Source organism: Callorhinus ursinus, unplaced genomic scaffold, assembly GCF_003265705.2.
Source record: "Callorhinus ursinus isolate GAN/ISIS: 27379988/994484 unplaced genomic scaffold, GSC_fseal_2.0 scaffold77, whole genome shotgun sequence".
Taxonomy (NCBI): Eukaryota; Metazoa; Chordata; class Mammalia; order Carnivora; family Otariidae; genus Callorhinus; species Callorhinus ursinus.
This window is the reverse complement of record NW_027397139.1, coordinates 617,955-638,707: the sequence shown is the minus strand read 5'-3', so window position 1 is coordinate 638,707 and position 20,753 is coordinate 617,955. Positions and strand designations below refer to the sequence as shown.

Sequence of the window (20,753 nt, the reverse complement as noted above, 5' to 3'; positions counted from 1 at the left end):
TCAGGGACCCTTCCTTCCTAAGGCTGGAGCGTATTCCTGCATGTGGATGGACCGCACTGTGTTTATCCGTTCATCCATCAGTGGACACTTGGGTTGTTTCCACTTCCTTGCCATTGTGAATAATGCTGCTAGCAAAGTGGGTGTGCAAACATCTCTCGGATACCCTGCTTTCAATTCTTTCGTTGCCCAAATCCCTCAAGGTTAGATGGGCAGAAACTTCGAGGAAGCTTGTCCACGAGCAGAACGAAGAGGAAGAGAGTGCAATTCTGTGCCTATCAGAAGGGTTTTAAGCCTCTGACTCGAATCCACGAAAGACAGACAGGAGTTGCTCCAAGATCGTCCGCAGCTTTCCATCGCGATCCCACAATCCCCGGCTCAAGGAGTGGTTACAGATCACGTTAGGGCAGGGGACGGGTGTGAATTTCCTGCAGGAAAATTCAGCTCAGGACTTACCTTCTGTTCGTCACTCTTCACTTCCCAGGATCCCAATGCAAGTGCAGGTCCAAGTAATCCCTCATCAAAAAGCACCAGGTCCCTGTTGGTCCTGGGCTTGGGGCAGCCGGGAAGGAAAGGGATGAACCTCTGCTCCTCAGTGGACTGAGGAGAGGCTGACATTTCCCCTAGTGCCCTCTGCTTACAGTCTGTTCCCAAAAGAGTTTTGCCTGCTTGAAGAAGCTACTCGAACCACACACTGCTCTTGAGGATCACATAAGGGAACAGTTTAGGGAAAATGGCAGAGCTAGGGTCTGTGGTACAGGAAGCCATAGGAGCAGAAACGTTGGTAGTGGTGGAGGGAATGGGGTGTATGGAAGGCAGCATCTTGCTTGCTTCGTCCTCTTAACTAAGGCTCCAGGCCCATGACATCAAGGAGGAATCATTCACATGGTGTGGCCAATGCATCAGGCTTCCCTGGGACTTTGCTGTGTGAACTGAAAACCCCCAGTTCCTCAAAAAGTGAAGCAGTTATCGTATGACCCAGCAATCCAACTAGGTAAATATCCAGAGGGATTGGGAACATTCGTCCACACAAAAACCTGTCTACGAAGGTCTGCGGCAGCATTAGTCACAATAACCAAAATGTGGAAAGGACCCAAACGTCCATCAAGTGCTGAATGGATAAGCGACATGTGATAGGGTTACAGAATGGACTATTAGGCAGCCCTCAAGTGTGAAGCATGGACACCCGCCACAGCACGGATGAACCTGGCACGCACGATGCTCAGTGACAGGAACCGGACCCAAAGGGCCACACGGTGTGGGATTCCATGTCAGTGAAATGTCTGGAACAGGGAAGTCCACAGACAGGAAGTGGATTAGTGGCTGTCAGGGGCTGGGGCCGGGGGAATTGAGAGGGGCCTGTTTAATGGGGACAGAGGCTGGGTTTTCTTTCTGGGGTAGTGAAAATGTTCTGGAATTAAATAATGGGGATGGTCGCACAATACTTCATTTTTTAAAAGATTTTACTTATTTGGTTGTTTGTTTATTTGACAGAGAGAGAGAGAGAGAGCACAAGCAGGCAGAGCGGCAGGCAGAGGGAGAGGGAGAAGCAGACTCCTCGCTGAGGAGGGAACCCACTGCGGGGCTCGAACCCAGGACTCTGGGATCATGACCTGAGCTGAAGGCAGACGCTCAACCGACTGAGCCACCCAGACGCCCCCACACAACACTTTAAATATACTAAAACCACCGAATTACATGCTTTGATACAATGAAGTTTATGTTATGTGAATTATATCTGAACAATACTCTTCAAATTTTTTTTTTAAACCCTGAAAGTTCCATGTACCAGGGAACGCTCCGGCTACTGCAACTCATGGGCTGGGTTGCAGACTGATACGGATATTGAGTCCCTGCTACCTTTGTGGACCCACAGTCTTGCTGACTGCAGCCAGATGTTCCTTGCAGAAAGCTCACAGAGCTATCTAATGAGCTGCAGAGCTGGGGTGTGAACCAAGCATGCACCTGACCTCTACCCAGGACTACCTCTCCCCGCTGTTCCTCTACAGCATGCTTGTGTATGGAGAGAATATCCCTGGAAAGGAGTAAACATAAACTGGGAATAGACACACCAGGAGAAAGGTTAAGCTTTTCTCTATAGATCCTGTTGTACTACCAAGGCTGTCTGTCTGCATGTCTGTGTGTCTTTGTAATTACCAAGCACAAGTATTACTTCTCCCATCAGATTTGGGGGGGGGGCGTGTCAAAAAACCCCAAAGGCATAATAAAATGAAAAGATATTTTCTGCTAAAATACAAAATAAAAATCAAACAACACAAAAGGTTTAACCACATGTTTACAAGCAAAGAATCAGCCAATAAAACCACAGGACCACGAAAAGTGAGTTAGAGTACAAGAATGGTACGAAACACATTCCAAATCTCCTTGAAAGGATTTCCCTTCGGTGGTTGTTAAAACTTTTTTTTCTCGCAGACGGGCTTCTTCCTAATTGACTGTTTTTAATTTAACTAATGACTGTTAATTAACCAGTGCCATTAGAACTTTAAAGGCCATTTATGCATTGGGGGAGGTGGTTTTCAGAGCCACTTTTTTTGGCGCAGACCTGAGCGTGAGCATCTGATCCTTTCAAGGGTGCCATAAAGGGACAATTTCCATAATCACGCAGCTTCGGAAGAGTGGATTTTGTGTGGAGAACACCTGTGCACCACCAAGATCTTTATTTTTCTCAGGGCTTTCTGGCCGTCGGCCACTGCATTTCTCCACGATACTGAATCATTTCCATAGCAAACTGCTGTGACCTCGAACAGCCTTCGAAAGGGCGGGCAGAATACACTTCAACCACATTTTTTTCTTCAGTCCCTTTTTTTTTTTAGCCAACTGCCTTAACCACTTCTAGGCAACCGGGGCGGGGGGCCGGGGGGGGGGCGGCGCGGCAGGGGTCTAGGATAGCCGTGCCACCCAAGGTTCCACATGGCCCGCCAATCAGAGGGGCAAGGTGAGGACAGAGGAAAAGAACATGGGAGCGGTTTTAAGGAGGGCAAGTAAAACAATTCAATGACCAAAGCTGTCGAGAATTCTTACTGCCCGCTTTGGAAACATGGAACAAAGAATGTTTGCCTCTTGGCTTACTTGTGACCTCACCAGTTGTGATGTTAACGGTGGGGTGACTCCTCTAGCTTCCATGCACGGAAATCAGTGACTTTTAAGAAATGATATAAGGGGGGGCGCCTGGGTGGCTCAGTTGGTTGGGCGACTGCCTTCGGCTCAGGTCATGATCCTGGAGTCCCGGGATCGAGTCCCACATCGGGCTCCCTGCTCGGCAGGGAGTCTGCTTCTCCCTCTGACCCTTCCCCCCTCTCATGTGCTCTCTCTCTCTCTCATTCTCTCTGTCTCAAATAAATAAATAAAATCTTAAAAAAAAAAAGAAATGATATAAGGGGGGCGCCTGGGTGGCTCAGTCATTAAGCGTCTGCCTTCGGGTCAGGTCATGATCCCAGGGTCCTGGGATAGAGCCCCGCATCGGGCTCCCTGCTCCGCGGAAAGTCTGCTTCTCCTTCTACCTGCCGCTCCTCCTGCTTGTGCTCACGTTCTCTCTCTCTGACAAATAAATAAATAAAATCTTAAAAAAGAAATTATCTCAGGATCTAACACTCTGGCACGGCAGTCTAACGGGGGGCGGGCAGTGAGCTTCACAGCCTATTCACCTGTGCACAGAGGACACTGGTTCTCCATGTTATGGGGATGCTGCTGCGTGAACTCTGCCACGCTCATCAGTTACCCGAAGAAACCATATGGAAAGAATACAGAATAGCATAAACCACGCCAGTGGGTTCACGGACAGAGTTAAATGTTCGGATTTGGCATTCCCCTGCATTTTCTTGCGGACGTCTTCGTGTTTTTTGTTTTTTTGTTTTTTTCCAGACCACTATTGTTTCTGAATATTTACTTTTCACTTGAAGGGAAGTCTGCCCCGCAGGGGTGAAGCTGAGACATACTTCTTCCCCCCTCCCCCACCGCCCGGCCACCGTTTCACAGACCCATTTTAGGGACTTTGAACACAGGCATTGGGCTTTAAGCACAGATGGAACAAAGCGCCTCACGTTGCTAAAGTTACGGTGGAGTCTGGTCTTATCGTATATTTTCGGTATATGAAGTGGCGGGTAGCGGGGGAAAGAAGCTGTTCTGTCGATTCAGATCAGGATATATTTATTTTATCTTGTTGTGAGCACAGGCCAAAATGATATTAAGAAATGTAAAGATACAGGGCGCCTGGGTGGCTCAGATGGTTAAGCATCTGCCTTCGGCTCAGGTCATGATCCCAGAGTCCTGGGATCGAGTCCCACATTGGGCTCCCTGCTCAGTGGGGTGTCTCTTGCGAATGTACTCTCTTGGGTCTGACCTCTTTGCGAAAAATTATGTCTGAGAGATTCGTCCCTATTGTTGAGTGCATCACTCATTCACCTTTTTAAAAACATTGTTAGTAGTATGCTAATGTATGAAAACCCCAGAATTTAGCTACCCATTTGTTGGGTTGACAGACATTTGGTTGGTTTCCGATTTCCTCCAATTTTGATAGACACAACTGGCAAGAAACTTGGCGTGCACAGTTGATAAGAAATGAAAAACAACTTTTGCAAATTGTGCAACAGGTGAAATTATAGTTGACAGGTGATAGGAAATCATAAACCACTTTCTACAAGCCATTCACAAATTACAAAAAGTGAAATCATATTTGAAGAAGAATGTGATACACATGAATATGGGAACTGGGGCCTTTGCTGGGAGCTATCTCCAGCGGGAGCCCCCTTCTGGATCCGTGTGTGTGTGTGTGTGTGTCCTATAAAGACGCTACTCATTGAATTTAGGACTCACCCAAATCCTGCATGACCTCATCCCCCATATGAACAACCAGACCACAAGACGGGAACTGAGGGGAGAGTGGGCTCAGAGTCCAAGATTCCCAAGAAGGGAAAGAAAGATGGATTATCCTATATCAGGGGTTGGTAACCTTTATCTGTCCGGGTCAGATAACAACATTTTTGGCTTGGTGGGTCATATGGTCTCTGTCACAACTTCGCCGCTGTGCTGTTAAAGCACAAAAGTAGCCAGAGACAAGAAATACATGAATGGGCATGGCTCTGTGCCAATAAAACTTTATTTATATGAACAAGCGGAAGGCCAGATTGGCATAAGCCTTGTAGTTTGCCCATCTTTGTCCTGGATGTTTCAGCCCGTGGCAAAACAAAAAGACAAAACAAAACAAAAAGCCACTGGTAGGCCTAAGGCAAACATAATGGGAAAAAAATATTAAAGCATGTAGGACATCATCAGAGAGCAAGGCCATAACAGGAAGTTAAAGAAGATGATGTCTGAAAGCGAGGTTAATACAAGAGGAAAGAGTCAGTGTTGAAAATGGTTACTAGAGGGAGGGATTTACGCAGGTGGAGGTGGAACAGGGGACTGTTACTTTGTTATAAATCTTTCTGATCTTTTAGATACTCAAACAAGAATGGTGAAACAATGTATATGTATTACCTTCATAAAAAATTAAAACTTAAAAAAAAACACAGCGGCCGGGGCGCCTGGGTGGCTCAGTTAAGCGTCCGCCTTCTGCTCAGGTCACGATCCCAGGATTCTGTGATCGAACCCCATGTTGGGCTCCCTGCTCAGTGGGGAGCCTGCTCCTCCCTCTCCCTCTGCTCCTCCCTCCCCCCCGCACCCCCCACTTGCGCTTTCTCTCACTCTCACTCTAGCTCAGATAAATAAATAATTAATCATAAAAAAAAAAAACCACAAGAAAAAAAGAAAAAAACCACAGCAGCCTACTGTCAGGGCAGTCCATCTCTGTTACCTGTAGGTAGAGACTCCAGATGCAGGGTTTCATGCTCCCCAGGGGGCGGTGGGGTGGGGGAGGGGGCGGCCGGGAGGGGGTGCAGAGAGAGATGGAAGCTCCCACCAGGGGGAGCTCTGAGAAAACGTACAGATTTTCCCTAGAAAAATAAAACGGAACATCACCAGGGCTGGTCTACAGGGGGAATGCCAAACCACCATCCCGTGGGCCAAATGCGGCCCTCTACTTGAGGGGATGTTTGGGGGGCTTCGTTATCTTATTTTACTACTATTTTTTATTGAGATATAACTGACATATAACATGAGTTTCAGGTGTACCACATAATTCTATTTGGATATGTTGCAAAATGATCGCAATAAATCTTGTTACTGTCAGCAAATGTACTTACAATCTTTTTCTTGTGATGAGAACTTTTAAGATCTACTCTCTTAGCAACTTTCCAGAACTTTTTTTTAAGATTTTATTTATTTATTTGAGAGAGAGAGAGTGAGAGATAGAGAGCACGAGAGGGAAGAGGGTCAGAGGGAGAAGCAGACTCCCTGCTGAGCAGGGAGCCCGATGTGGGACTCGAACCCGGGACTCCAGGATCATGACCTGAGCCGAAGGCAGTCGCTTAACCAACTGAGCCACCCAGGAGCCCTCTCTTAGCAACTTTCAAATATGCAGTACAGTATGTTAATTACAGCCACCACGCTACACATTGCATCCCCGGGACTAACTTATTTTATAACTGAAAGTTTGTACCCCTTGACCCCCTTCACTTACTTTGCCCATGCTCACCACCCCACTTCTGGCAACTGCCAGTCTATTCTCCGTATCCTTAAGTTCGGTTTTTTTCTTTCGTCTTGTTTTTAGATTCCACATTTAAGTGAGACCATATGGTATTTGTCTCTGATTTATTTCACTTAGCATAATGTCCTCAAAGTCCATCTATGTTGTTGCAAATGGCAGGATTTCCTTCCTTTGTAAGGCTGAATAGTAGTCCTGTGTGTGTGTGTGTGTGTGTGTGTGTGCATGCACACGCATACATCTCACATTTTCTTTATCCATCCACCTATTGACCAAGACTTAGGTTGTTTCCATATCTTGGCTATCATTAAAAATGCTGCAATGAACATGAGGGTGCAGATCTCAATTTGAGATCCTATTTTCACTTCCTTTGGGTATATACCCAGAAGTAAAATCACTGGATCATATAATATAATGGTTTAATTTGAGGAACGTCCATACTGTTTCCCCCAGTGGCTGCACCAACTTACATTCCTACCAACAGTGCACAAGCGTTCTCTTTTCTCCACATCCTTGCCAATGCTTGTTATCTCTTGTATTTTTGACAACGGCCATTCTAACAGGTGTGAGGTGATAGGTCATTGTGGTTTTAATTTTCATTTCCCTCAGGATGAGTGATGTTAAGCATCTTTCATGTACCTGCTGGCCATTTGCATGTCTTCTTTGGGAAAATGTCTATTCATTTCCTCTGCCCACTTTTTAATCAGATTTTGAAATTAAAAGCATATATATGTGTATTACTTTCATAATATTTTTAGAAATTAACTTAAGGGGCACCTGGGTGGCTCAGTCGTTAAGGGTCTGCCTTAGGCTCAGGTCATGATCCCAGGATCCTGGGATCGAGCCCCGCACTGGGCTCCCTGCTCCGCGGGAAGCCTGCTTCTCCCTCTCCCACTCCCCCTGCTTGTGTTCCTTCTCTCGCTGGGTCTCTCTCTGTCAAATAAAGAAATAAAATCTTTAAAAAAAGATATTAACTTAAATATAAAAAAGTAATGAGTCAGCCCCATAGAATACCAAATTGACACAATACAGAAACAGGGAAAAAAGGATATATGTTTTAAATTTTTGACAAATACAGCCAAGTTGTTCTTCAACAGAGCTGCACTGATGCATTGCTACCAAGTATATGGGAGCACCATGAATGAGTTTAAGACTTTTGTCTTGAGAAATCTGGGGCTAATTATTTAGCTAGATAACCTATGTCCATCATAAACTGTTAACTCCAAGTCAGCCCAGAAATATCACTTGAAGGTTATAGCTGTTAGCATTTGACTTCGTCTAAAAGAAAATCTAACCAAAGCAGGTTTTGAAATAGGGGCTTGGGGCATCTAGCTGGCTCAGTCGGTAGAGCATGCCACTTTTGATCTCGGGGTTAGGAGTTCAAGCCCCACGTCGGGCACAGGGATTACTTAAATATAAAATATTTTTTGGGGTGCCTGGGAGACTCAGTTGGTTAAATGTCTGCCTTCGGCTCTGGTCATGATCTCAGGGTCCTGGGATCGAGCCCCACGTCGGGCTCCCTGCTCAGTAGGGAGCCTGCTTCTCCCTCTCCCTCTGCTACTCCCCCTGCTCATGCTCTCTTTCTATCTCAAATAAATAAAATCTTTAAAAAAAAATAAAATATTTTTTAAAAAATTGGGCTTGGGGACACCTGGGTGGCTCAGTTGGTTAAGTGTCCAGATTCTTGATTTTGGCTCAGGTCATGGTCTCAGGGTCTTGGGATCGAGCCATGTGTCGGGCTCTGCACTCAGCAGGAAGTCGGCTTGAGGATTCTCTCTCTCTTTCCCTCTGCCCCCCCCAACTCACACACATGCTCACTCTCTACAAAATAAATAAATAAATAATTTTTTTTTTAAACAGGGGCTTATTTTTTCTCAGCAGATGGGAAATCTACATGTAAATGGATGCTGGCTTTGATTCAGCTACTCACTGTTGCCATCAAAGGCCCAGGATCTTAATGTCCTAAGCTGCTGGCTTCTTGTGCCCCATCTTCTTGCCTCATGATTACAAAATAGCTGCAGTGGCTCCACACAGGACATCCTCATTCCAGGCAGGAAGAGAGGGGAAGGGGAAACTGCAGTGATCTTTCCTTTCCTGCTTGTCCTTTAAAGCAGATTTGTTTCCAGAAGCTGACTTGCCTTTATGTTGTATCGGTCGGAATGGTCACACAGCCATGTTCTGTGAAGAGCTAGGACAGAGCAGAGTTACAGAGCCAGGCATGACTTCTGCCCCTCTGCCACTTGCTTCCTGTGTGACTTCCGCCAAGTGGCTTGGCCTCTCTGATCTTTAGTTGCTCTAATGGAGTGCATTCTGAATATTAAATCATGTCACAGGGTCAGAATAATCTATTTATTTAAACAATTTTGAAGAAAAATTCACATTAGATTAACCATTAATCAGTTTAAGGCAGACAACTCAGTGGCGTTTAGTACATTCATGATGTTGTGCACCCACCACTTCTGTCTAGTTCCAAGATATTTCCATCACCCCAAAGGTAGGCTCTATACCTATCAGCAATCATTCCCCATCCCCCTCCCTCAGCCCCTTGCAACCTCTGTTCTACTTTCTGTCTCTGTGAATTTGCCTATCCATGAACACCATCTCCCGTCCATTAAAGGCATGACCCCAAAGTTGCCTCCGTCGCTTCTTTCCCATGGGTCAGGATTTAGCCAGATGACCACATGTAGCAACAAGGGGCCTGGGAAACACAGTCATTAGGCAAGGGGTCTAGAGAAGGAGCCAAATGGATATTGGTGGATACCGGCTCTCCCAGCCACAGCCACCTCTGTACTCTGTGATGTGAACACTGGTCAGCCATGGACCTGACCACCAGAAGTCTCCAGAGACAATGGAACACTCCTTGTTCTTTTCTCTCAGCAGGGCAGAATATTTGGTTGATAAATCTTTATGTATTGAGCTCTTCCCCTAAGCGGCCTGAGGTGACCTCTGAAAATGGTTCGCTATTCGCTTGACCCAGAAAACCCTACAAAATCATGTAAATCAAGAGGTTCAAATCTTTGTGTTCACTTTAAGAACACATGTGAAACTGCCCAGGCCATCAAGGGTATGCATATCCGAAAAGCCACCAAGTATCTGAAAGACGTCACTTTACAGAAGCAGTGTGTGCCATTCAGTCGCTACAATGGTGGAGTTGGTAGGTGTGCCCAGGCCAAACAATGGGGCTGGACACAGGGCCGGAGGCCCAAGAAGAGTGCTGAATTTTTACTGCACATGCTTAAAAATGCAGAAAGTAATGCTGAACTTCAGGGTTTAGATGTTGATTCTCTAGTCATTGAGCACATCCAGAGGAGCAAAGCCCCCAAGATGCGGTGTAGAACGTACAGGGTTCATGGTCGGATTAACCCATACATGAGCTCTCCCTGCCACACTGAGATGATCCTTACTGAAAAAGAGCAGATTGTTCCTAAACCAGAAGAGGAGGTTGCACAGAAGAAAAAGATATCCCAGAAGAAACTGAAGAAACAAAAACTATGGCCCGGGAGTAAATTCTGCAGAATAAATGCAAATAAAAATAAAAAGAGAAAAAAAATCTTTATGTATCGAGCACCTACTCTGTGCCCTGCCAGGGATGCAGCAATGAGCAAAACAGACATAGAGAACAAGAGGCAGACTGAAGATGCATAACATATGGCAGTGAATCGGAAGTGATGGGATCCTTGCTGCCTCTGCTCAGGGAAGCTCTCTTGACCTCCCTGGGTCAGGTCCTTCATCAAATCCACTTGACTTGGGTCTCTCTGCACAATTGTAAGTTTGCATTCGTTTGTATGAGTCTAGGTTTTCCTGCTGGGTTTCTGAACAGACCTCATCTGGTTTTGCTCCTCTTCGTGTCCCCAGCATCTAGCACAATGCCCAACATAAGTGTGGTGGCTCCATGTAAATTTCACAAATTCCATTGCAGGAGTGCAGTGCATGAACATATGAATGCATGAACAAATGAATGAGTGAAAAGAGAAGAGCAACCCTCCTGCCCCAGAAGCAGTTTCCTCCAGGGGTGGGGGTGGGGTGGGGAGGGAGGGACAGCCAGTGATGTCACAAGAGGTGTCTGGGATGGAAGGTTCTAGAAGGTTGAATGGGGTAGAAGGGCTGTTGGGGAGGAATACCGCGTCCACCTTTCTGCCTCTTGTCACCACTACTATCCTGGTTGGATCCTGACGGTGACGAGGTCTGGGAAGGTGAAGCACACGTCCAGATTTCCAGGAGAGGCAATTTGTTTATCATCTTTGTGGAAGAAGAAAACACTCTGAGTGCCCAGATGTCTCAGCAACCAATGCCGTGCCATGATGGCCAGGACTCATGACAAGTGACAGTGGTATGGGAGAGGAGCATGTGGGGGTCCTTTGGGATTCAGTGTCTGGCTGTCATTCAGCAGTATATTTCACTAGGACTTAGTCTTACCGTAGGCACACATTTTGGCCTTGAGCTAAACCCTTAGTATCTTTTTCTGTTGCATTTTCTCACTGATTGCTGCTGGTGTACAAAAGAGCTGTTGATTGCTCTTTGAATATTGATCTTTTGCCTAATCACTTTACAGAAATTTTTATTTATAATAGCTTCTCAGTTTATTGGATAGTCTAGGTAGTCAATCATATTATCTGCAAAATGACAATGTTATCTGTTTCCAATCCGTATTCCCTCCATTTATTTTTCTTATGTTATTGCATTGGCTAAGAACCTTCATCTTTGCTGAATAGTAGCAGTGATAGCTGACATCTTTGTCTTATTCCTGATTTCTTAGAAATCCATCCAGTGATTTTGTTGCTATTATTAAGTATAATATTTACTGAATATTTCTGCTAGATATACTTTATCAAGTTAAGGAAATGTCTTCCATTTCTTATTTGCTAAGGATTTTCATAAACAATGGATATTTCATCAAATTCTATCTTGAAGGGATCATATGTTTTTTCACCCTTTGTCCCTTAAATGCAGTAACTCATATTGATGAGATGTTTAGTGCTGAATAATTTTTGCAAAATTACAATAAACCCTATATGGCCTTTGAAAATGGTGAAATGGGGTGCCTGGGTGACTCGGTTAGGTGTCTTTTTATTTTGGCTCAGGTCATGATCTTGGGATCAAGGGATCGAGCTCCATGTCAGGCTCCATGCTCAGTGGGGAGTCTGCTTGAGATTCTGTCTCTCCCTCTCCCTCTGCCACCCTCTCCGTGCTCACTTTCTCTCTAAAATAGAATTATTAAACAACTTACATATAAAATAATACAAAAACATATCTGAAAATTGAATGAATAGCAATAAATGTCTATATGCCTATTTAACTTTACGGAATAAAATGTTACTAGTAACTTGGAAGTCCTCTGTGTGGCCTACTTTTTCTTATGTTCCTCCCTCTCATGAAAGCAGTAACCACTGCTTTCATGAAGCAGTGAATTGCATGCAGAAACTTTCCCTTAGTTTTAGCCCCCAAACAAGTACTAATTAATGTTGCCTGTTTGTGAACTTTATATAAATAGAATCATACTGCAACCTGCTTCTTTATCAGCATCTTGGCTGGGAAGTGCATCCAAATTTTTGCGTATATTCCTGCATTTTTCTGCACAGTGTAGTATAACATAATGGATATGTCCACTCTTCCACTGATAGATATTTGGGGTTTTCCAGTGTGGGATTCTTATGGATACTGCTGCTACAAACATTCTTATCCATGTCTCCTGAGGCAGATGTGCAAGTTTCTCTTGTGTATATATACCTGGGAGTGAAAATGCCAACTCAGGGATACGTGCATGTTCACTGTTAATGGTTAACACCAGAGCTTTGCCAACTGGGCATGCCATCTTTAGCTCCCACCCTTAGTGGAGGAGAGTCCCCATTCTCTTTCCTCTCCAGCACTCGTATGCATTTTTGTATCTACTAGGAATGAAACGATATCTCATTTAATGTTCATTTCCCTGATTACAAATAACCTGAGCTTCTTGTCCTGGTTTATAGCCCTTTCATGTTTCCTGTGAACTGCTTGTTCATGTTTTTGCCCATCTCCAGTTGGATTATTTACCTATGCCTTTTTAATCCATAGCAGCTCTTTTCATATTCTGGATATGAATTTTTTCTTGGGATATGAACAGAGCAAAATATCTTATCCCAGTCAGTGACTTGTCTTGATTTACTCTTTTCTGATGTCTCAATACACAGACATTCTTCATCTGTAAAGACTCTTTAAACACATGGCTGGAATTGACCTTAACTTTATTGAAGAATCATACCATCTCCACTTATAGCTGCTTATGAATGAATGAATGATCCCAAGACTGAGAAGAAAAAATTATGCAGTGACCATAGGCAAACTAACCTTGTTGTGTTCTAGTTTCATTTGTAAAGTGGGAATTAATAGTATCTACCTCCTAGGATTATTGTGAAGATTAAATGACTTAATGCACATAAAACTTTCAGCACAGTGTTTGGTGCATAGGAAAGACCCATCTGTTACTTGCTTTGCTTGCTGTTGCTGTTCTGTATTAAACAGTCTTGGTCTTTTTTAAAAAAGATTTTATTTATTTATTTGACAGAGAAAGAGAGAGTACACAGCAGGGGGAGTGGCAGGCAGAGGGAGAGGGAGAAGCAGACTTCCTGCTGAGCAGGGAGCCCAATGCAGGACTTGATCCCAGGACCCTGGGATCACGACCTGAGCCAAAAGCAGACACTTAACCGACTGAGCCACCCGGGTGCCCCTAAACAGTCTTGGTCTTGACAGGACTGCTGGTTTTACCAGGATCCCTTCAGTCCAAGATCACAAGGAAATGTCTCTGGGTAGAGCTCCCATATTACTTTTCTGTGTAGAAAATACTCTAAGCGCTAGCCATCTGTATCTTGTAACTGCCTTGTCTAGTCCAGAGTTTCTCAGTATTGGCACTGTTGACATTTGGGATCGGATAATTCTTAGTTGTGAGGAGCTACCTTAGGCATTGCAGGGCATTGAAATGTCTCTGGCCTCTAACCGCTAGATACCAGTAGCACGCCCCAACTTGTGGCAACCAAGTCTCCAGACACCGCCAAGTGTCCCCTGGGGGCCAGAATGGCCCCTGGTTGAGACCCACAGGTCTACTGAGTCAATATATTTAGATATACACTCATTCACCTAATATTGATTGAACCCCTTTCATGTGCCAGGCACCGTGCTATGTGTTAGGGATATAATGATCAACAAGATAGTCTCTCTCTTTCTCTCTCACTCTCTATCTCTCTCTCTCTCTCTCTCTCTCTCACACACACACACACACACACACACACACACACACACACACCTAGTTACAAAGCTAAATCATGCAATAAAGGGAAAGAAAGGGTGGAATAAGAGGAGGTAGGGTCTAGCTCAGCCTGGGATAACAGGGGATATTCCTGTGAAGAACAGACTTGTAAGCAGAGACTGAGTTTGGGGAGGGATCGATAGATGAAGATTAGGGAGAACAGTGTTTTGAGCATAAAGAACACCATGTGCAAAGGCCCTGAGGTGAGAGGGAGCTTGGAGTGTGTGGGGATGGAGACAAGGTCCAAGTAGCTGGAGCTAAGGAAGTGAGGGGTATGGCAGGAGGTAGGGCTATTTTTGTATTTGTTTCCATGCACCCCTTGCTCCCGGAGTCCAGTTGCACACTTCTGCACCTGGAACAGCCAAGCTAGTTCCCACCTCATGGCCTCTGCTCCCACAGTCTGCTCTGTCTGGAACACGCACCCCAGTTGAACTCCACTTCCTTCAGGTCTCACTCAACTCCAATGACATCTCCTCAGAGAGGCCTCCTTGACCACCCTAGCATTCTCTAGTACAACACCCTGTTCTGTTGTTCCCATTATGATCACCACCAACCTGAATTTTTTTTTAATTGAAGGGATACCCACACATCACAAGATTCACCACTTTAAGGTGCACGGTTCAGTGGCATTCAGTACATTCACACTGATGTGCAACCACCATCTCTACCTGGTTCCAAAACATTTTCACCACCCCCAAAGGAAACCGTATGCCCATTAGCAGTCACTCCTCATAACCCTGTCCCTGGTCCAGGCACCCACTCATCTGCTTTCTGTCCCTATGGATTTGCCTGTTTTGGACATTTCCTATAAATAGAATCATATGCTGTGTCCTTTGACACCTGGCTTCTCTCACTCAGCATGATGTTTTTGAGGCTCATCCTGTTACTATCCGAATTGATCTCTGTTCATTTCCTGGCTGTTTTTTCCAACTAGAATGTCAGCTCAAGGAGGGATTTTTGTCCATCACGTTGCCCACTGCCTAGCTCTGCCTGGCACACAGTAGGTCCTCAGAAGATACAAGGAGAAGAAAACAGTAGGGTCCCAGGATTGACCTCTGCCCTTCTCCCTCACTGAGTGTGTAGGAAAGATTCTTGATGGTTAAGCTTGAAAGAAACTAGGGCATGCTCGCTGGCCGTGGGCACTGGGGACTTGATGACTTGAGACCTATCATCTTCCCCTTCTCAAGGCTTCAGTGGTGGGGTCAGATTGCTTGCATTTTGCTTTATGACCGTCAAGGAGCCAACAACTCCTTAGACCAGAGACACAGCAGTGTTTTCCTTCCTGAGTCACAAACACATACAAACCCATTCACCCACACAAACAGCCACCTCTTTGTATGTTGTCCTGAATCTTGCTTTTCCGATTTAATATCTTGTTTTGAAGAACATTCAAATTCAGTAACCATGAACCAACCTCTCTGGGGTGTGTCTTTCATCGAGGTGAGATTCACATAACATAAAATTAACCTTCTTCCAGTGGATGGCTTGGCAGCATTTAGTGCATTCACAGTCTTGTGCAACTATCACTTCTGTTTAGTTCCAAAAATTGTTCATTGTCCCAAAAGGAAACTCTGTACACATCAAGCCATCACCCCCCATCCCCATCCCTTGGTGGGTAATGCTTTGGTATCTCCAGTCTCCTTTGGTTTGTCTTCATATGGGTCCTACTCCCGGTTGGAACTCTGGGCAGATCTGTCCTCAAGGTCCTTTATGGTAACCCCAAGATGTTTGTCACGGTGCCCTGCACGAGGTAGATCTTTTATTACATTCTTATTCATTTTTATGTTTTATCCCAAGTTTTACTTTTAAGGGGGATACATAGTTTTGTTGTATAGTACACCTTTTCTTTTTTACTTTGACAAAGTAAGTCCTTTTTTATATAACATATTTTTTAAAAATAAAACATTAACTGGTTGGAGGAAATTTTTCTCTTTAGAGTGATAGAATAAAAACATAGTTAACTTGAAAGAATGCTATCACCATGTAACACATACTTGGAAAAGTGATTAGGCTTTTATTTTATTTTTTTAAGATTTTATTTATTTCAGAGAGAGAGAGCATGAGTGGGGGGGAGGGGCAGGGGCAGAGGGAGAGGCAGGCTCCCTGCTGAGCAGGAAGCCTGATGCAGCACTACATCCCAGGATCCTGGGATCATGACCTGAACTGAAGGCAGATGCTTAACCGACTGAGCCACCCAGGCATCCCACGATTAGGCTTTTAAACAATTCATACATAATTGGCATACTATGGACAAGAACTAAGTCTTGATGGGAAATGGGAAGTGGTTGCTAATAGGCTATTTGCTTCTTACATTTTACCTTTAGTGATACTGGAAAACCCAATGAATTAGCTACAGAACATTTTTCAGTTGTCCATTTTAAGGTGTACAGCATACTTTCTTCACACATTGTAGACTTCATATTTTTGGTGTAGAGTTCTAGAGTTCTGGCAAATACTTGGAGTCATATAACCAACAGCACAGTCACTGTTTCCACCACACCCCCATATTCCCTTAGGTTTCCCCTTCACCGTCAACCCCACTTCGCACCCCAACTCCTGGCAACCTCCGATCTGTTCTCTGTCACTACTGTTTTGCCTTTTCCAGAAAGTCCCATAAATAGAATCACAGAGCACATGGCCTTTTGAATCTGGCTTCTTTCCTTCTTGCTCAAACTGTTGCATCCACAGTTCCATCCTCTGAGGTGTGGTGTTCCATGGTATGGATGTACCACAGAGATGGGAGGGGAAGGGAGGGGAGGAAGAGGCAGGCGGCTGCACAGGACCTTGTGGGCACGGAGAGGATGTGGGCTTATACCCTGAGGGAGGTGGGAGCCCTGGAGGGCTGCAGGCAGAGGAGGGACAGGGTCAGACCAACATTTTATTTTATTCTTGTTTGTTTTTTTTTTTAACAGTTTTTATGATGGAACATTTCAAACACACACACAAATAGAGCTGGTAGTGTCATGACCCACCCCCCCCAACGACAGCAACAACTGTGCCCATTACTTTGCTCCGATAATTATCAATGTGGAGCTGGCCTTGTTTCTCTCCGTTTTAAGGCAAACTCCAGACAGCCTGTTATTTCACATGTGAATCCTTTAGCAACAGGGATTCTTTAACTTAGTCCCAAAGCCATGATCACACTCTAAAAAGTGATCATCCTTTCTTCGTGTCATTTGACATCCAGTGTTCAAGTCCTTATTGATCAAAGATGCCTTGTTGGGGTTGGGATCTGGCTGGAATCCACACATTGAATGTGGTTGATGGGATCCACCCTTCTGTGAGGTCCCTCTGGCTCATGGGAGGGAGCCCAGGTTCCAGGTAGCTGCGCCTATCCAGGGAAGCAGTTGTTTGGGGACCTATTTGAAGACTTAGCTGACGGAATTTGTGAATGGGCCAGATGTGGGGGAAAGAGGGAGAGGAAGGAGAGAGGGAGAAAGGGAGGGGAAGGAGGGAGGGAGGGAGGAGGCAGAAGGAGACAGAAGGAAGCAAGGAGGGAAGAATGGAAACAGATAAGGGAGAGAAGAGAGGAGAGAGAGATAAAGGGAGGGAGGGAAGGAAGTTGGTTAGGTGATGGGTAGATAGATGGATGAGTGGATGAGTGGTTGGAAGGATGGATGATGGGGGAAGGATGGAAAGTTGGATGGATGGGTGGGTGGAAGGGTGATGGAATGAAGGAAGGGAAGGAGAGGGAGCAATGGAGGTGAAAGGGTAGATCAGGTGGGAAACCAAGGTTCTGAGCCAGATCCAGCTGCTCTAGGAGGACCTTGGACTTCCTGGTTTCTTCTTTTGTGGTGCATTTTATGAATGTCTTTGCATGCATGTTCCTAGCTTCATTCAGATCGGCTGTGTTTGGCTATTTGCTTTGCTCCACTGATTGGTCTACCCTGTGTGTATAAATGCCACAGAGACTCACTTAAGTTCCTATTATAATGTGCCTTTCTAGCTACTCATTTTTGCTGAAATACACAGCCAGTGTCTGCTAGCGTAGAACCGTGCACAGGTTATGGGGTTACATTCACCAGACTGTGTATCATCAGGTTCTTACAGAACATGAACTGCAAATCTAGAATTTAGGACTGCCTGAATCTTTTTTTTTTAAAGATTTTATTTATTTATTTGACAGAGACAGAGACAGCGAGAGCAGGAACACAAGCAGGGGGAGTGGGAGAGGGAGAAGCAGGCTTCCCGCTGAGCAGGGAGCCAGATGCGGGGCTCGATCCCAGGACCCTGGGATCATGACCTGAGCCAAAGGCAGGTGCTTAACAACTGAGCCACCCAGGCGCCCAAGGACTGCCTGAATCTTGTTATCAAGTATAATGTTTGTCATGAGCAAGAGATGATTTTCCTTCATGGAAACCACTGACACACTGTTTTCAAACAATGTCAGCCAGCAATTCTGGCCTCCAAGGCCGAAGTTGTCTGCAGACGTCTTGCATTGGAACAAAATAACATACTGGATTTGTGGTTTTAATTACATGCTTAGGGGAATCTGATTAATGAAACATGTGGCCAATGTGCAAACGCTTCAGAAATTTTGATTTGCTAAATTCCTAAGTTCATTAAATGGCATTTAAGATTTAGTATCTTCTAAATATTTATGCAACTGGATTAGCTCCCTAGAGCTGCCATAACAAAGTACTGCAGAATGGGTTACTTCACAGAAATGTATTTTCTCTTGGTTCTCGAGGCTGGAAATCCAAGATCAAGGTGTCATCGGGGCTGGTTTCTGGGGACAGCCCTCTTCATAGCTTGCAGACAGCCGTGTCTTCACAAGGCGGAGCGAGAGCAAGAGCTAGTTTCCTTTCCTCTTATAAAGACACTAATCCTATTGGATCAGGGCCCCACTATTATGACTTCCTTTAACTGGAATTACTTCCCTAAAGGTTCCATTTCCAAATACAATCATACTGAGGGGTTAGGGCTTCAACATATGAATTTGGGGGAACACAATTTTGTCTAGGAAAACAACTATTAATTTTTGTTAAGTAAATGCTTAAAAGAATGTTGCTTAGGGGCGCCTGGGTGGCTCAGCTGGTTAAGCGGCTGCCTTCGGCTCAGGTCATGATCTCGGGGTCCTGGGATCGAGTCCTGAGTCAGGCTCCCTGCTCAGCGGGGAGTCTGCTTCTCCCTCTGCCTCTCCCCCCACTCATTCTCTCAATGTCACTCTCATGCTCTCTCAAATATATAAAATCTTTAAAAAAATTAAAAGAATGTTGCTCAATAGATTTAAGGATTAACACACTGAAAATCAGACAAGAGTAAGGAGTGGTGGTTGACCCCATCCTACATAAAAGGCTTCAAACAACGGAGTCCAGTTAATGAGCATGCAAGGACCCCAGCAGCCAGAATCATCACTGTCCTCCAAGGATGGGTTAGTGATGGCATGATCTGAAGTCTGACCACTGGCCACTGTCTTCCAAGGGGGCTGCATCCATCTCACAATGTATGGAAGTGTCTGTCTCCCCACATCTTCACTAATATAAAGTATTTTTCAGCCTTTTTGAGCTTAATCTGACAGGTGAAATACATCATAATATTTTCTATTGCATTCTCTCATGACTGAGAAAGTCATTTTAAATTTGTTTTCTGGGAACTTTCTATTTATGCCCTTTGGGGTACTGGGACTTTTTCTTATTGATCCACTGGAGTTCTTCACATATAAAGGAAATCAGGCCTTTATCTATTAGACATGTTGCCCATATTTTTTCTCAGTTTGTTGTGAATCTTTTGTTTATGGTATTCTTTTGCCACGTGGGAAATTAAAACTTCTTAATGTAGCAAGATTTTCTGTTTTTCCTTTACATCCTTTGGGTTTTCATGTCATACAATCTTTAAGGCAACCAACCAGAACAGAATTCTCTCATGGGTTTCTTTCCCTTGGGAGACTTCAAAATGTTTTCTCACCCACAGGACCACATATAGACCTGGTTGTTACACTCCAACCATTTAAGAGACTCTTCTGAAAACTCACGGATTGAATGCCCTCTGGACTTAAAACTGCTCTATGATCTGGCACACACACCACTCTCCTCCCCTTCTAGGCCTGGGACAAGCATGACTAATCAATCCCAGGATTCTAGGCAGATGTGACCAGTGGACGGAAGTTGGCCTCAGACCTGCAGCCCCTTTGCCCATCCTGCTAAGTTCCCTGCTTTGTGCCTTGCAGTGCTGTGAAGCATGGTGTCTCTGGACCTGAAAGGGCTGAAAACCCCATGACTCGTGGAGATTAAGGACCCTGAAGGAGACATGAGTAAAAACAAAGGTATGTTGTGCCAGAGTGCACATGGGAAATAGAAAGGGGCACGGACTCAGCCAAGCCTTTTCATAAAGGAGCACCCCCCCCTCAGAGAGTCAGGGCACACTTGTTCCTTGCCTGGGCCCCTGGCTTTGGTTGAGGTGCCTGAAACGAGGGTGGCGGGACAGGCGACTCCTACCTACACCAGATAGGGCGCACAGGCAGCGCAGACAAGCTGCTGAGCAGAGCTCGACCAGTCCTGTGACAGTGGGTGAGGGCCTTGCTCTTTGGAAAACTCATTTGGATCATTTGTACCACAGGACATTGATCGTAACACCTCCCTGTTAGGACAGCCATGTGGGTAAAGCACCGAGGGACCATTAAATATAGTGTAGTTAAATTATAAATATATATGTGTGTGTGTATATACAATGTAATAATATGTATAGTGCAGATGTAATATATGTAGTCCAGATGTAATACAGGCCAGATGTAATAATATAGCAGATGTACTCATATATATATATATATATAATGCAGATGTAATTAGATGTAGTGCAGATGCAACTGAAAATGTATATAATGCAGATGTAATATTTCTTTTTTTTTTTTTTTTTTAAAGATTTTATTTATTTATT

General features: G+C 44.8%; 1 protein-coding gene across 3 annotated transcripts in view; it reads left to right on the top strand.

Annotated features, from left to right (window-relative positions):
- Positions 1-10,684: 10,684 nt before the first annotated feature.
- The window catches only part of LOC112815461 (long-chain-fatty-acid--CoA ligase ACSBG2-like), a 36,933-nt gene continuing 26,864 nt past the window's right edge, over positions 10,685-20,753 (top strand). For all 3 annotated transcript variants that reach the window (XM_025861485.1, XM_025861486.1, XM_025861484.1), the window contains exons 1-2: positions 10,685-10,928; positions 20,047-20,142. In XM_025861485.1, coding sequence (XP_025717270.1) covers positions 20,127-20,142 — 16 coding nt within the window. In that variant the 5' untranslated portion in view covers positions 10,685-10,928; positions 20,047-20,126. The remainder of the gene's footprint in view (positions 10,929-20,046; positions 20,143-20,753) is intronic.